The 17,536-nt window shown below is 52.7% G+C and overlaps 2 protein-coding genes across 3 annotated transcripts in view; both read right to left on the bottom strand.

The window, feature by feature from the left end:
• Positions 1 to 8,189, bottom strand: part of CNNM2 (cyclin and CBS domain divalent metal cation transport mediator 2) — a 113,936-nt gene extending 105,747 nt beyond the window's left edge. The window contains exon 1 of the mRNA XM_008490393.2: positions 6,605 to 8,189. Coding sequence (XP_008488615.2) covers positions 6,605 to 8,189 — 1,585 coding nt within the window. The remainder of the gene's footprint in view (positions 1 to 6,604) is intronic.
• A 3,468-nt stretch (positions 8,190 to 11,657) lies between these two features.
• On the bottom strand, positions 11,658 to 15,841 carry AS3MT (arsenite methyltransferase). Of its 2 annotated transcripts, none has more exons than XM_030453177.1 (11): positions 15,790 to 15,841; positions 15,419 to 15,459; positions 14,852 to 14,979; positions 14,595 to 14,745; positions 14,387 to 14,523; positions 14,004 to 14,073; positions 13,699 to 13,780; positions 13,481 to 13,612; positions 13,216 to 13,358; positions 12,718 to 12,852; positions 11,658 to 11,865 (listed from the first exon to the last, which is right to left on the bottom strand). In XM_030453177.1, coding segments are annotated over exons 1-11 (1,119 nt in total). In that variant the 5' UTR covers positions 15,791 to 15,841; the 3' UTR covers positions 11,658 to 11,766. The 2 variants fall into 2 exon arrangements, with proteins under 2 accessions (XP_030309037.1, XP_030309038.1); XM_030453178.1 differs by having other exon boundaries at positions 12,718 to 12,804.
• Positions 15,842 to 17,536: the final 1,695 nt, after the last annotated feature.

The following is a 17,536-nucleotide window of genomic DNA, read 5'->3' as shown; positions in this document are numbered from 1 at the left end:
AGGATAAGATATAGAGTCATCCAACACACTGCTCAGTCACTCATTTTATTCTAGGCCTACTTGGTGTTGCCTAAGCAGCTGTAAAACTGACTTAGGAAACTTAGTATTAAGCCTCCAGTGTAAAGTGTTTGGAAAAAGTGAAAGCCGCAAGACTTCAAATTCTCCAGGTCTTAATTCCAGTGCAATAGGAAGTCTATCCTCTGAGTGAACAAGACAAAATCTGAAACTAGTGAACACCAGGAAGATGAGATTTTGTCTACAGTTTACTGGCATCAATGCTAAGTGACCTAGTAACCCTCACCCCAGTACTCCCCCTCACTATAACAATGCAGTCAATAAAGGAGAGAGGGGATTGGTGTTCATAACAGGTACGCAGTGATGGGGCAAGCTTCCTCATTTCCACAGTTAACAGCTAGAATGATATTACAAGCTGCAAAGCAAAACCTACCTTTGAATAGCTTCATACAGAAAGTCACAATCAGAAATGCAACCTTTAGCTCCACCTCTTTCTGCCACCAGCACTACAAAGCTACTGACAGGAGACACCCCACTATTGCCATTTGTCTAGGTGCAAGAGCTGACAAAGGTGCAGTGTTGATTAGACTCGCTCACAAAAAGAAGTAAGCATCTAGGACTATTTAATAAAGACAGTATCTTTGTTTCCAGACCTTCTTGAATTGCAGCCTGATGATATCAGTAAGCTTCTATGGGAAACAAAATAAACTTTCTCTTTTCTAATACTTTCTCTAAACAGCCACAGCCATTGTCAGATACCTACTACTGCACAGGATTCCCTGTCATTGTTCTTGCACCCTTAGAGTCAACTAAAGTTCACCAAGAAAGTGTTCTGCTCCTCAGAACCTCATGTGGGCAGAGAAATGTTGGCGAGCTGGACTAGATGGTATCCAGAGCGCCCTTCCAACCCCTAACATTCTCTGATTCTATGAAATACTGAAACTCAAAAAACCTCTTCAGCTCTGGAAGAATACAATGGTTAAACTACCTGATCATTTTCCTGCACTACTGAATTTGCTCAGATGTTCACATTCTGCCTCTTCTCTCTATTCTACTCAAAAATCAGCTGTGAAATGCCCCTGGCTGCGTAGACTGACCTGAAGTTTACATATGTGCCTATTACAGATAACCTTTACAGACACAGAAAAAGCAGGCAGGAACATGGTTCACTTGTGGTGGAATTCATTCCCATCAGCTGCAGTGCAGGTAAGCATTTGCTAACTTAGCAAAGAGCTGAGGGGAAGAAAAGGCAATTTCTCATCTTCGTTGAACAACAGAGTTGTTCGCAATCAGTTAAAAAGCAATCCAAGAATCATACCAAACGTGGGTGTCACATTCAAACATCTACAGCTCAAGCTATTTTATTAATTTACTCCTCTCCCTGCCAGCCACCTGAACCACACATTTCTTTCTGCTCTCAGCAGCCGAACAGAGCCTCCAGATGGGCTCTTCACCAAGGCCAGGATGAAGGATCCCTGCTCCTCTCCAGCAGCTTCTCTTCTCATCCTGGTCCCTAATAAAACTTCACAGAAGAGGAGCTCAGGAAGAGCTGGAGCTGTTCTCTGATGCATTCCCCTTGGCGCCTCCCCCTCAGCATACCAGCAGGAGGGCTGCCTGCAGTAACCCACATCCGTTCCTCTCCAGTGGAACGAGCACGCATCCCCCAGGAGCTCTGCAGGGCCAGCAAAGCTCTTGGCAGTGCAGTACCTGCGGGTGCTATGCTGTCAGACAGCCAAGAAACAGTTTGTCACGAGGCAGCCCCCACCCCCACGTGCAATTTTTGTTCAGGGAACAAATCTGCAGGAATATCAGGCTGAGACTTCTGTATGTTGGTGGCTAATTCCCTCCTACCAACCACTCCCAAACTCTGTTCGCACAGCAACTCTCCTCGCTGGACCTCAACACCTTTTCCTTTAGAAAATTTTTCCCAGAAGGATCAGAGGAGGTGCCTTTTGTTAGCCAAGCTGCCTTGCAAATTATATTGTTTTCCAAGGAGTTTTACATGCTTTTGATAATCCCAGAAGGGATTTATAGAGTTTCTTCCAGTTTCTTATAACACTGCAGACACAGCCTTACACAGAAAATTGGCTCAGGAGATAGACAACCTGTTAGATAAACTAGAAAGTGAGCATTTGGATCCATTAAGTAAAGGTTACTCATGGAAAGTCTGGACTCACATTCAGCAGGATGAGAACCCACAAAACCTGAAAGGGACCAGGAAAGAAGCCATCTACAAGCTTGGGTTAAAGCTGCACCAAAAGGGTAAGTGACCTAAAAACAGGAAAAAGCCTCAGACCAACAACAGTTATGTAGAACTTTGAGTTCCTGGCCTACCAATATTTTGCTGTCCTGCCTGCCTACAGAAAGAGGATCTCCTCAAAAAAAGGAACAAGTGGTTCTAGGTATTTTTCTCTGCTCCATTAAAAATAAGAGCTTTAGGTTTCAGGTTGCTGGGACTTGGTTTTCTTTGGAGGGAGATGAGGAACTATAAAGTAAATGGATCAAGTTTTTCACCAGGTCCTATGCCCACACTAAACTCAGACACCAAACATACACACTATCAAAAACAGACAATACAAGAACAACTGAGCATGAAGAGATCTTTAAAAGTTAAATCTGACAAAGTTTTTGGGAAAGAAAAATCTTTTAAGGTCCAGCTGGCAATGATTTTAACAAGGAATCTAGGAAATTTATCAAGGCTGCCATGCGATTCAGAAAACAAGAGCTAAGAACTGCCACACACAGTTACTGTGACTTCTTTGTAACAGGTTATTAACTCTGATCTTCAGTATAAGGTAAAAGTGGAGATAGATATAAATAAGATCAAAACATATGACTCAAACTTCCCACATAAGTATGGCTCTGATTGAGAAACTGCTGCCCTCCAAAGCCATCCAGGCCACCAGGAAAGCAGGCATACAATGGCTTGTAGAAAGTGGGCCAATCTTAAAATATTAGTATTACAACATGAGACTTTTCAAGCTGAATTCTTGTAGCTCTGGCAGGCAGGGAGCTAGAAATAGAATGCTTTGGATTTAGGATCACACATGCAGAGATCTGCCTGTGAAAAACACCAAGAGCAAGTGCCAGAGAGCATTTAAGCAGAGACCTAGGAAAACTGTCAAAAAGAGGGGGGGAAAAAAGACAATACCACACACTTGTCAACAAGAAAAAGGAGACCAGTGGAGACAGTTCACTAGTTTCTTTTCAGAAATCATTCTTTTGCTCATTCACTCCCGTGCAGCAATTCAGGAGCCAGAACACAAATCAACCCTGGAAGAGGTGAATGCCTTGCTCCCCTGTACAGCAACGGCCAACGTCAGATTAGCTAAGAGAAGATTTATTTCAAGCAAGATACCCCTCTGTGCTGAGCAAGTCGGTCATTTTCTAGGTCAATGTAAAGGTTATTCTGTACTTCCCTGCATTAAATTTGAATGACTGAATTCAAGTAAGTCAAACAGTCTGCTCAACTAGTAGGCCAGTAGATTTGAGACATCCAAGATCTGTCGATGGCAACGGAAACTTGCCCCTCTTTTAGAAAGCTATTTATTTATTAGTAAGCAACACTTTTTAGAAGAGAAGCTTTTGTGCAGAGTGCTTTAGAAATTATGTTCATTTACACTTTTAGAGACTAGAGAAACAAGGGAGAGGGAATGTGCTGCAACTCAGTCTTAAAATTAAATTTCTTACCCAGCAGCATAGAAGTGAAACATGCTTATTTTGCAATTGTGGACAAAGAACATTAATAACAGACCCACCACCAAATTCTTCAACTGTTCAGCCTAAGCACCACAACAACTACAATACTATGCTTTTCATCTTCTGCAACAGAGCAAGGATATGTGTCCTGCCAGGTTTGGATGTTAATCTCCTACTCCTAAACCTTAATTCTGCATTTAGGTTAAGCATGTTTTGCTCCTGCCCAAAACATGAGCTTAAAAAAAAACCCCTAACCAACTAATTACTAAACTTCTTAAAAAAAAAAAATAAAAAACCTCCCTCCTTAAACTGATTGAAAATATTCAACTGTCAGCACTATTACACAAGCTGCCCATTGCACTCAACAGTGGTAGCCAGGACCTGGGTGGAAAAAGAGACACATAAGTTTTGAAGCAAGCCTACATCAGCAGAAGGTAAATATGTTGGGAAGGGAATTATTTAAGACTGTAACCTTATATATTTTCAACATTCTACCAGAGAGTAACTTGCAATTTGATTCTCATCCTTAATATGTGCATTCTCACGGGAATTTGGCAAGGTTGCTCTGAAGAAGAAAGTTTAAAGAACTCTTGCAAAAGACACTGCACCATGCCAGATCAAGCAAGCTATCAGTTATTTACATTCATTTCAAAGGACACAAAGGAAGCCATTTATTTCCATTACATCTGCACTTCCAGAAATAAATCGGTTAAAACAGAGCTGGTCCTAACACCAGGGCTTGTCAACACAGACCAACCAGCATAGCTGTTCTGGATTAAAGTATGCTCTAACTACCATGAATTAATTCACAACTACAGAGACTATTCCAGGACATAGTGATCTCACGAGTGAACACACATTAGGAAGTCATCCTAAACTTGTGCTACTGGGACATATCATAGGACAGGCAAGTAAAGTCCTCTGGCTATCACGGAAACGGATCTGCACCCTCCAAGACACCAGGAAGAATTTTAAAAGCCTATTTTAAGAACAAGTTTCAGGAATTATAAGAAGCCATATCTGACTTAGCCCCATGTGCAGGATTAAAATGCCCACCTAATTCTCCCAGCTATTGAAGGACACCTATGTTAACACACAGGAGTGCATTTAATGTCTTTCAGAGAGGTGAAACAAAGCAACCACCATAACACTAATTTCTGCAGGCTATAAACAAAACTAGAAAAAACACAAATCTCTCTTCAGGTGAAGAACCCCACCATGCTATCTGGAGTCTGAATAATAAGGGGGGTGGAGGGAGAATATGAACCCTTTTTAATATTCTGCCTGCACATGCAGCAGAACGCATCTTAACCAGCCAACTGTTGAGTGACATAATTGAGTCTGAAGAGCCCACAGCACAGAAACCACAGCCAAGTGAGGATCTCCTTCCTCTCTCCTTCAGCAACTCTGAACCCAAGTGAGATTTCCCCATCACTACACAGCAGAAAATAGATATAAAGAAATCCACTGCTGCACTAGTCAGTAAAAAGCAGGAGTATGTTTACCTTCTGTAAAAATTAAAATAAAGACGAGGAAATGAGTAGGGAAACCCTCCAAATCCCCAAAACTGAGTTCAGCAAGGAGAAAGATATCAAATGCCATGCTGTGAAAGCTCAGCTTGTGGACAAAACAGTACTTGAAATTTAAGTGGCAATTTAAATTTATTACCTAGAAAGATCATCTGCCAATTTATGAAGTCCTTTTCAAGGTTCCTTTTGCAGTTGAGGAAAGGTGAACTCAAATATTCCTTGACAGCCTAACTGTGGGGTCAGTGCAGCTGTAAAAACCTCCTCTTTCAGCCAGATCGTCTCCCAGGAACTGAGCTGCCTGGTGGTACGCTGATCAGAAAGAACTCCCTGGGCACACTCTGTGGCATTCCAATGACCTTCAGTTTTCCACCACAAGAGTCCACACATCCCATCGGTTAGAAATTTCACTTAACTGTTTCTTTGAAAATGCTTTCCACAAAGCCCATATAGCATTACTGTTTGAGTTGCAGAGAGGAACAGATTTTTAAAGGAAACCAGTAAGGTTTTTTTCCTTTCTCATAATCAAGAGCCCCTAACAGGAATTAGGACTCATTTGTCAGGTCAACACCTCCTACAATTAAGATGGGGCCAGAGAGTCCCAGTCCTGTTCTGATGCAACCTATATACATGCTACACCAGAAAGGTAAAGGTAGAAAGTGTCAGGTCTTTGCTGAGTCTCTGGTCCTAGGGATGGAGGGAAGTCTAGAGAAAAAAACCTGGAACTCTGAAGTCCAGCACCAACAGGTGCTTTTGAATATATTTTAAGACCCTAAAACTATGAGCTACAAGATCAAAGTGTCATTCAAAGCAACTGGAAAACAAGCACAGAGCTGAGGTTGGCCAGCTGAGCCTATGAATGGAGCTAAAAACGCCTTGTTTATCTCAGCACGTGTGCACACACTAAGCCTGAGAGATACGGGTGAACGACCCAAGCAGCCCACCCGCTCCTCGCTGTCAGGCCAGCTGAAAAAGCACGGAGAAGACACAGCCAAGAAACGAGCACAGATTACCGTCAGCGGTTCTCACTATAATGGACAGATGAGTGGAAAATGCAAGAAAGAAAACAACCTTGCTTGGCACGGTGCCCACACACACATCCCAGTGCAGTGCGGAAAAGAGGCCGGGGGCACATACCAGCCGTGTATCAGCTTTCTGGCCCAGGGAACAGGCAAAAGTGTCAGATGCCTAAACTTTGTCTCAAACGCACCTTCTCAACCCCCCCTCAGCAAGCTGGAACCTGAGCAGACCAGACCTCTCTGCAGAGCTCCCCGATTTTCCCAACCAGCTCACTGTAGAAAGGCAGATGCCCACCACCAGCACAGAGCAGCACCCTCATGCCCCTGCCACAGGCACAAGCCCACCTTTCTTGAACTCCTCCAGCATGGCATCGAGCTTGGTGTCATTGAAGACAAAGTGCAACGGATGGTTGTAGAAGCGGGTGATGGTCTTGAGCGGAGTACAGTCATCGGGGTCCACAAACGCGAGGTCCTTAACAAAGAGCAAGTCCACGATGTTGGAGCGGTCACCCTCAAAAACAGGGATGCGGGTATAACCACTCTCCATGATCTCAGACATAGTGTTGAAGTCGAGCACAGCCTCAGCAGCAATCATGAAGCAGTCTCGGAGGGGAGTCATCACATCCTCCACTGTTTTGGTGCGCAGCTCCAGGGCTCCCTGGATAATATTGAGCTCCTCCTTGACTAGATCATTATAAGGGTCGGTGACCCGCAGCATCTCCAACAACTTCTCACGGTTATAGACCGTGCCGATCTCCTGGCCCAGGACACAGTCCAGCAACTTGCTGACGGGATAGGAGGCCGGGAAGGTCATCATCATGAAAAACTTGGTGAGGAAGATGGTGTTGGCGCCCACGGCCAGACCGTGCCGAGAGCAAATGGCCTGCGGCACGATCTCGCCGAAGATGACGATACCGATGGTGGAGACCACCACGGCCACCAGCCCAGAGCCAGCGATGTCGTCTAGCAGGATGGTAAGTGTGGTGTTGACCAGGACATTGCCCAGCAGGAGGGAGCAGAGCAGGTAGTTGCCCTGGCGCCGCACAGGCTCGATACGCTTGGCATAGTTCTTCTCTTTGTCGGTGCCACAGTTCTGCACGATGCGCAGCTCCATGGGGTCCAAGGCCATGAGGCCCAGGTTGAGGCCGCTGAACATACCCGAGAGGCAGAGGAGGAGCGAGATGAAGATGACCTGCAGCCAGAAGGGCAGCAGGAACTTCTTCTCCTCGCCCACGATCATCTTGGTGTCCTCGCCGTCGTGGTAGATCCAGGTGGTTTCTCCCCAGGGCGGGGGCCCCGCCGGCCCCTCGGCACCCGCCAGCCCTCCGGCGGCTCCGGGCACCAGGGCGGCGGCGGCGGGGGACGAGACGGAGGTGCACAGGTAGTAGGACTTGCTCTTCTCCGTCTTGCGCAGGGGCTTGATCTCGATCTCGATGATGCCCGAGGTGCGGCGGTTGAGGACGATGTGCGGCAGGATGATGATGTCCGAGGTGCGGATGCCGCAGCGCTGCGGGGCGCCGCTGCCGCCGCCCGCCGCCCCACCGCCGCCGCTCCCGCCGCGCCCCGCCGGCCCCGCTGCCGCACGCCCTCCCCGCCGCCGTTCGTGTTCCGTGAAGGCGATGCGCGACCAGGTCTCGTTGTTGATGTTCTGCCCGTAGACCCGCAGTTTCACCCGCGTCCGCTCGCTCACCCGCAGCGCGCCTCCCTCCATGAAGGAGACGTCGTCCGTGTCCTCCAGCCGCAGGCCGATGATCACCGTCTCCTCAGCCGCCGCCGCCGAGGGGGAGACGACGGCAGCGGCGGGCGGCGCGGCAGAGGCGGCGGCCGAGGGCCACCGGCCCAGGCAGCCGCCGAGCAGCAGCAACAGCAGCAGCAGCACCCGCGCCCCCCGGCCGCCCCCCGCCATGTTCCCACCGGGCAGCGCGGCCATCTTTAGTCAGGGCTCAGCGCCGCCGCGGCCCCGCATCGCCGCGCGGTGCCTGCGGCGTGCCCCGGCTCCCCCGGCGGCGGCGGTGGCGGCGGGCGCGACGGCGGCTGCTGGCGAGGCGGCGGTCACAGCTGCCCCCGGGACCCGACGGGCAGCGACTGCCGAGCCGGGCCGAGCCGAGCGCCGCCTCAAGCCGCGGCCCTCCCCGCCCCTCCCCGCACGCCTATCGGGGGCGGACCCGCCGCCGCGCTCCGCCAATCAGCGGCCGCCCCCCCGTCAATGGGGGCCCAGCCCCGCCCCGCCGCCCGCCGCCACCTCCCCAGCCCCGGGGGCGCGTGACTACGGTGTGTACGCCAGGCGGGCAGGGGCGGGGCCGGCCGCAAAGCCATGGCCAATGGCGGCGGGGATGGGGGACGGAGGGGCGGAGCCTCCGAGGAGCGCGACCAATGGGGGCGCGGTGCGGCCGGCGGGCCGGCTACGGAGCGTGCGGCGCTCGGCGAACCCTTGCGCCCGGGGACGGGATGGGATGGGACGGGACGGGACAGGACAGTGCCCCGGCCATCCCTGCCCGGCCCGGCTGCCGCTGCCCACGGGCCCGCCGCGCTTCCCGCCTCTGAAACGGCTCCGGTGCGCTGCCCCGCCTCCCCCCGCCGCACCTGTCGGCTGTCGTGCAGCGCCCCCTGGCGGTCTCGCGCTACTCAGCCCGGCTTGGCCCGGCTCGGAGCATCCCCCCGCCCTCCTGCCTGCCCTGCCTGCCCCCTGCACTCGGCAGAGGCACAAAGGGCTCCTCGGGGCTGCTCCGTGCTCGGAGTCGAGACCTCAGCACCGCGGCTGCTGGCGACGGAGGACAGCGGCTCTCCCGGCACCATCCCAGTAGTACCCGCCCCTGGTCTCTCCCGAGCCGCCGTCGAGCACTCCGCCCCACCATGCGGCGATTCCTCGGCTTTGGCCTTTCTGCGAGCGAGATTAAACTCAAAATATTAAATATTAAACATTAACTATTAAATACGGCTGACCCGCGCTCATCTCTTCTTCGCCTCTTCCTTAGCCACCTGGGGCTCCTCCAGCCTCTTTAAATTAGGCAGACTCCTCTCTGAGCCTTGGCATGAGCGGGGCCAGGGCTTTGCAGCTCCCACTGGGGATGCTCAGAGCCTCCCCATGAGCTCTGCTCTGCTCATCAATGGATGCACAATGTGCTGATGAGTTCAGAAGACCTGAAATTTCAGTGTGGGTTTATGTCCTACCATCCCGAGCTGTGCTGCTGTCCCAGCTGGGGCAATGAGTGCCCCATGGCCCAGCTGCCACCACCCCACCTCCAGCAGCAATCAGCAACATACCATGCACGACACAGTTCAGCATCCTGGACAACCAGAGATGGACAAGAAGACATGCACAACCATGGGAGCATCAGTAAGGCTGAGACCCCTTCTTAGGTTCAGGGCCACCCTTTTAAAGAGGTAAACCAGCCTCCCTTCCACTGAAATGCTTGGAAGCCAACAGAGCAGACAGGACAACCCAATGTGGCAGCAGTGCTCGAGGGCTCTAGCCACAAAACCTTCCTGGGCCCAAACCTCATTCTGCTCAGCCCCAGGGCATTTTTCAGGTCTGCTCCCCCAAGGAGGAGACAGATATCCCAAACCACGGGAGTTCCCTCCTAGCCACAGGGACTCGAAGATCACTTCCCCTTCATCCTGGGGCGAGACAGAGCACCATACCTTACAGCTTCTGCAGCCCTCACAGCACCCCCCTGCCTGCAGAGGGAGGACACCCATGCTGCAGAGCTTCACACGAGGAAAAGGGAATTTGACCCATCTCTACAATTACCAAAACACCCAGATCAGGAGGCTGGACAGGTTGGTTTGGATATCCTCAGGTGGGACAGGGCTGCAGGACCACCTCTTTTCATAGCTTGGGGGCTGAAAACCCTAAAGCTGTGCCTGCACAAGCAAAGCCATGCAGAGAAGTCACCCCCACATTCACATCTTTCTGAGGTTCCCTACTCTCATGATCAAAATCAGTGTTCAGAACAAAAAAAAGACCTCTCAGCTGCTTCATCCCCTCAAAATGCTGAAAAAATGGGGGAAAAAATGTTGCTATGCAAATACTGTGGCATTTAGCTATGGCTTTTTCCCACCATGCTGTGGGAGCCTCTCTCACCAGGCAAGCTAAAAGCCATGGCACAGATTCATACTTTTTTAATGAAAGGGCTTGGATGTAGGACCCCCCACCCCATCTGCTCTTCCGCTCACACTGGGAAGGCTCTCTTTGATAACAGAAGCTAATTGCTGCAAACCCCCCAGGACAGGCTGTGTAGGGACTTTGAGAAAGTCTTTGTAACCAACCGCAGGAGAAGACTATGCAGGGAAGAGAGTGGCAGCGGAGCAAGAGGGGAAGATTAAACATCATCTCTTGGTTTTATTTTTAGTAGATACTTCCAAGATCCCATCAGTCAGGTCCTTTCACACATTTCAGGCCAGCAATTAACTCTTTGCATATCTGGAGGTGGCCACAGCAGACCTTCACCAACAGGTGCCTTTCTGCATTGGTTCAGGTTGCAGCAAGATGGACAGCCCACTCATTTGTAAGAAAAAAAAAAAAAACAAAAAAAACCCAGCAGGCATATCTCCTCTTGAACTCTTTCCCACTAGATGGAGTCTGGGGGAAAACAAAAACGTAATGTGAGAGAAATTCACATCTCCTGGAATGGGCTGTGGGTCTGCAAGATAGGGTATGGTATGGGGAGCTGTGCTTGGGACATTCCCCAACCTGAATGCAATTAACAGGGACAGCTCTGCACTCCATTCAATGCATTGAGGACTTCATGGAAAAGCAGGCTTGGAGTGTACACCCCAGAAGGGTGCCTGGTTCTTCTCTCCCACCACCCCAAGAAGACTCTCCTTTGCAGCTGCCTTTGAGCTGCTCACCCCACCACCAGGAGCTTGCAGGGGCTTTGTCTGGTGGGTGTTCACAGGTCCTGGCATATCCAGAGTTAGCATGGAGAGATCCAAAGAAGGAAAAAAGCAACTTGCCTACTTACTGCTGTGATGCTGGCTTCCCAGAAGCATTTGTGTGTCAGCTGGGGGCTCCCAAAGGCCTCAAGATGGAGCCAGACACTTGCACGGGGGTGCATGTTGCAGGGTCAGGCCCTGCGTGGCACTGGGGTCTCCTTTTGCACCCTGCTTGGCCAAGCTGCCTCCTGCAAACACCTCCTCTGGCCTCAGGGGCTCAACACCAGCAGCTGCTGCCAAACCCACACCAGACCTGCCATCCCACGTGTGGGGAACCACAGCCCCTTTCCCACAGAGACCCTCCCCACCTGCATGTCCAAGCCAGCTGGCCACTGCCAGCCCCGTTGTGAGGGGACCCAGAGGATGGCTGCCTGCTCTCAACACAACTGGGCACAACTTGTCCCACTAGCCCCAAGAAGTACAACAGCACCTCACAGGCCCTCAGGTCCTGACCACAAACACATAGCCTTTGAGCTTGGCCATTTATTTTCTCTCCAGTGGAAGCTGCACGCTGTTGGGGACACATCCTCCTGCCCCACTGCCATCCCTTGGCATGAGGGCCTCGCTTACTCTCAGCAGCACCCCAGGGGACCACAGGTGCCACGGGCATGGCAGGTAGAATCTGGGGCTGCCAGCTGCTCCAGCAGCTGGAAGGGATCACAGATCTTCTCCTGCATGGCAGAGAACAACCCAGGGCAGAATTAGGCCAATAGGAAGCAAGAGACACATAGGGAAAGTGGCATTTCTCTCCCACTCTAATGTGGGAGCAGCCCCCAGAGCACTCCAGCTCCTGTTCTCTGTGAGGAGGACACCAAGAGCTTCTCTGGGACTTAGCTCTGAGAAATCTGAGAAATGTCTCCTTCTTGGACGAGGACCCAAAAACAGCTCCCCCTCCCCAAGTACAAGGTTGTGTTTCAGGGACATGCAGCTGCAGGGTGTTATCTCACTCATGTACTGATGACCTCTTCTTCCTAGCCTCTCCCGGCCTATCTGCAGGCTGGAAGGACCACTGAGGGAAGAAGGAGAGAGGCTTCCAGCAGATAGAAGTGGTTTGTGCTGCAGGGTCAGGGCTGGCAGCCAGGGCCAAGCTCACATTAGCAGCTGGGAGGTGCTAGAAGAATGATGGGCAGGAAGGAGCTGCAAGGATGGACCATCACCTTCCCGGGGCAGGCTCTCCCCAGCCACATCCTGGAGGAGGAATGTCCCCTCCTGGGAGACATCAAGCAGGTCCAGCCATTAGCCTCAGCATCCACCATGCACATGCTGTGGGGGCAAGGGACTCTCATGCCTAGTGGTTAGAGTAAACTCCCCCTTTGGAGGGCTCCAACATGTGCTGGCTGCTGTTGTCCTAACTCAGGCACTAGGCACCACCCTTGGTGCCACAAAGGCTCCTGCCTGGCCCAGAAAGATTCAGGTCTTTTGGTGTTCTGTCATATCCCCTCTGATACCCCAGGGCAACTCTGACGGTACAAGACACCCACATCCTTCTCCCCAAACCAGTTGCAGAGCTGCCTGCTACCAACCTTCACCCCCTTGTGACAGCAGCCCTGATGTGCAGCAGCATTGGGCCCACTGGTTCGGATCAGGAACTCCTTCGAAAACCTGGAGGTCTGCAAGATAGCAGCCATCTCAGCATCCACATCCACCACCTCTCCTTCCTGGAGACAGAGAGATAGTTGCAGGGATTATCAGCCCAAGGGTACCCTACCCTTGCCACCCAGTCAGATGATGGGCAAGGGGGCAAAACCATGGCCTAAAACCTTGAGAAAGATCAACAACCACCAAGCAGCTGGCTCCAGACTCCCTTGTGAAGCCACCATGGAGCTCAGGCTCCCACTTCCACCCTAATGCAATGCATGGGTCTGGCTCACTTTCTGGTCACTTTCTGCACTTCCTCTGGTTTATACAACCTCTCTACAAAAGCTTACCTCCAAATCCACATATGACAATTCTGAGCAGCACTGCTTCATCACCTTGGCCCCAGCACCATTCCCCCCAACAAGAGAAGCCTCACCCCGCACCTTGAAGGTGAAGTTGGCATCAAACACCAGTTCTTGCTCATGCCCCACGATCCCACCATTGTAGATGACCTGTCCTGGCCCAGACCAGCTGCTCCCTGGCACCTTGAACATGCGGAAAGTTGCAGAGGCAAAGCGACAGTCGCCTGCAAGGAAGAAGCTGCTGAGTTGGGCACCAGGCACCTGGGCGGGAAACTGGCAGAGCTCAGGATCCCAGAGCAGCGCCCCATGGCCACCTGGAGCCAATGCTCCCTGGTCAGCCCCTCACCAATGATTTCTTCCAGCTCCTTGTTGCCGATAGTGATGGGGCTGGCAGTGACCAGGCATGGGGGGCTGAACCCCACTTCCTTGGCAATGCTGTACAGGTCTCTCCAGTCCAGGGCTCCTGCCAGGCACTCCCCTGGCACAAGACCGGAGACAAGGGTGATGGAGGCAAAATTCCCAACCCTTCATCCCAGGCCACCCCCATCCCAGAGTCCTACCCACCCCACAGCACTCTGTGTTTCTGAATGGCCTCACTCAGGCGCTGGCTGGCATAGATGTCACTGAAGTACATCTCTCCCCCGGGCTGGAAGGCAGCAAGGAGTGAAGGGAAACCCCAGGAAGCAATGGGATAAAAAGGACAGAGAGAACTGGGCACCCCCAATGCTACCCCGCTTGGGACCCTATGCAGAGGTTCCTTCCTCTTGTCCCTTCCCCCATCCCCACCTTTCTGGATCCCATTTTTGCTTCATCCCAGTGTCACCCCAACCCCACTTAGCTCCCGCCATGGGCACTGGCCCTGCCATGACCTTCAGCACACGGTAAGCCTCCTGCAGCACTGCCTTCTTGTCGGGGACAAGGTTGATCACGCAGTTAGAACTGTGGAGGAGACCAAGGCTCATTGGCGCCCTCTTGCATACTCAGCACCAGCAACTGCTGCACATCCACCGGCCGGGGAACATGCTATTGCTTCGTGCAGGATTTGGAGATCCCAATTTGACATGAAAATATTAAATACTGAATACATTTCTGTAATCCTAGGCTCTATCCCAGATTCTGCCTTGGGATATTCCCTTTAGTTCTAATGCATACTCCTGAAGCAAGTGACCTAGTGGGATCTGGACCTGGATCCCACCCCATGGCCCTGGGCAGCAGCAGGACCAAGGGTGGCAAAGCCCTGTACGGTACCTACATCACAATATCATAGCTCTCATCAGCCAGTCCAGCGTCACCCAGGTTCTCCATGTATGCCTGAAGGAACTCCACATTTGGCCTTTGGTAGCCAAACTTGTCCATGTGGTAGGCAATGTGCTTCTTTGCCACCTTGACCTGGGAGAGGAAAGGAACAATGGTGGAGGGAATGCTGGGAGAACAAGGGAAGCCCCAGCTCCATCCCATACCTGGCTCTCGGTCATATCTATCCCAGTGACATGGCCATGCTCCCCAACCAGCTGGCTCAGCAGGTAGCAGTCTCTGCCACTGCCACTACCAAGGTCCAGGATCCGGCAGGACACCAGACACTCAGGGATGGACAGACCACAGCCATAGTACCTGTGGGATGCCAAGCTGAGCCATGGGAAGTGCCTCCACAGTGCAGGGAGATGGGGGAACACAGGGTGCAGGGAGGCAGCAGCAGAGGTGAGACCCTGGGGTTTACCTGGCCACCACCTCCTCATGGACACACTCCAGGGCATCGTTCACTGCCTTGGGAAGGGGCCTGGACGAGGTGACACAAGCATTGGTTTTCAGGTCCTTTGACTTCTGCAGCTCTCTGCCGTAGTAATCCTGAGATGGGAAGGACAGAGGCCACCAAACTACTGCAATCTGCTACCCAGGACCTCCCCACACACCACATCTGGACTCAGCCTGTGCATGTCCCCTATGTCCTCTAGCACCGGTGCTCTCATTTGCACCCAAATTAGGCTAACACGAAGCACCCCTTTAACCCACCCTCCCGGCAGCCCACGCTTGCACTCTCAGGTGCGTTTGCACAGCCTTCGCAGGCTCCAGCTGCCGCTTCCCCAGCAGAGAAGGCAGCTGGGAAGGAGGACAGGGAAGCGCAGGGTTGCTCGGCCCCGCCGTCCCTTTGGCAAACAGCAGCAAAGCAGCCGATGGCACCGAACTTTGTCCCGGGACAGCGACAGGTACCCGGTGCGGCGGGGCTCACCCCCCTGACCTCCACCAGCCGCCCCAGGTCCCCCCAGCTGCCGCCCGCGCCCCTTACCTGCACCTCCCGGTGGATCTGCTTTCCGCAGGGATCTGCCACTGCAACGGGGACCCGGGGCTGGTGCCTGACGCCACAGCGATGGGCACCGCGCCATGCCTTCCCCCAGGCCCCGGGCCCCCCTTCTTCCCTGAGTATGGGAACGCTTTTTGTCGCCCCCGCCCTCGGCAGCACCCAGGGAGAACCCTCAAACTTGCAGCCTAGTGGGATCCTCCCGAGGGGGCCTCATGACACCTCCTTCCACAAAGCCCCAGCCCCAGCTGCCCCAGAGAGATGAGCCCACAAACTTTCCACCTCCCCGCTTGCCAGAGCCCTCAGCCCCAGGGGCGCCCCCCACAGCACCCCATGGCCGAGGCCCAGGCTGCCCTTACTGCCTCCAGCGCTTCACGGCCGCGTTCCACCCCGGCACCCCGCGCCGGGCCTGCCCTCCGACCCGGCACTGGCTTCCGCCGCGCCCAGATCCCGGAAAGACGGCCCCGCCGTGCCCTGGCACGGCACAGAGCCGGCTCTGCTCCCCCGGTAGTGACACTGCCCACCCCTGCCTGCACCCACGGCCCCTGCCCACAGACACTCCCGAAGACCCACCGTGCTGCCTCACCCCCGCCCACAACAGCTCTGCACAGCCCCCTCCCTGCTCACCCCAGGGTGACTCGAGTTTAACATTACAGGGCAGCTCTGGATTCTCCGGGACCTTGGAGGCAGTGAGCCACCTGCAGCAAAGACACTGCGTCTGTCAAGCAGCCTCCAGAGCTGAAACACAACTGGGAGCACTGGGGGAGAGGGGCAGAGATCCACCACCCCAAACAGGCTTCCCCTAGCACAGACTTTGCTGCGGTTTGGTGGAGGTTAGGAGAGCTTTTATTCTCAGCAAACAAGTCGCATCTCCTTCAGCAGCTCAGCAAAAAAACTCATTCCCCAAGTACAGCTGTGAGGCCAGAGATTGGAACACACGCCCCCTCCCACTCCCTGGTGCAGAGATCCCTCCACAGGCCCCGGACAAGTGGTGGCACCTTAATAGCAATGCAGAAGATGGGATGCTACCAGGCTAAGAAGTTCAATAGGCAGTGGCACTGGAGGATATGGTGAAATCCAGCCCAGGAGAAGGCTCTGACAAACCCCTGCAACACTTTGATGCACAACTCCAACAGGAACATGGCAGGATGATACCCACTGTTTGATTGTCTTATCAGCTGATAAAAAGCACACCTGGGAAAACAAGAACTTTCCATGCACTGCAAGTGTTCCAGGTAAGTGACTTATGAAAACAAGACACTACTTACAGCCTGGGTTGATATTTTTCCCCAGGCTATGAGCAGGAGCCCAGTATTTGTCCTCCAATCCAGAGCAGTGCAGAATTGAACACACCAGCTTGTGATGGTCTCCTGCCTGCTTCTCACCCAGGAATACCTCTGGATACCTTCCCAACCAGATACAAACACCACAGCTTAGGCTGCTCCATCAAGACCTGGAGGAGTAGCCCAGGGAGAAGAATGCAGTTGAAGGCCGAAGGCAGTGCAGATGGGCTGGCAAAGGGATGACATTTCAGGCTCTGCCAGAGGGGAAAATAAGATAACCTCTGAGCAGGAGGCTGGCCAAACCATGTCCAGCTGGACCAGTTGGCAGAGGCAAGAGTCCAGATCTCTACTTTCATGAAGTCTGGCGTGGGACCTCAGTATCTGTTGAAGCACCTCTCATCCAGCCAGGCACTTTCAGCTCCCACTGATTAACATTTCCTAAATAAATTGCACTCTGTGTCACCTTTGTGTCTAAATACCAGAATCAGGGTCCAACTGCAGGCACCTGTACTGAAAACCCACAGCTCTACTCATCCATTTCTTGCAGGGTGGGGCAAACATAACTTTCTAATGAAACCTCTGGCTCTCTCACTGCTGATCTCAGGCAGACACAACTAGCACTCTTCCATCACTTCACAGGAGATGGCTCCTAACTGAGCAGAGGTTACAGACAGGAAGAAAAGTTGCCCTGTGTGTGGCCACAGAAGACATGACTTCAGTCAGAAGTACCACATCCCACATGCTGGGCCAGCAAGCCATCTGAAGCACACAGGGAGCAATCGTTAGCTGAACAACACAGGTACCTGGGGTGCAGGCATGGGCT

Source organism: Calypte anna, chromosome 6 (assembly GCF_003957555.1).
Source record: "Calypte anna isolate BGI_N300 chromosome 6, bCalAnn1_v1.p, whole genome shotgun sequence".
NCBI classification, from domain to species: domain Eukaryota; kingdom Metazoa; phylum Chordata; class Aves; order Apodiformes; family Trochilidae; genus Calypte; species Calypte anna.
The sequence above is the reverse complement of the archived record's forward strand: the minus strand, read 5'-3'. Positions and strand labels throughout refer to the sequence as shown.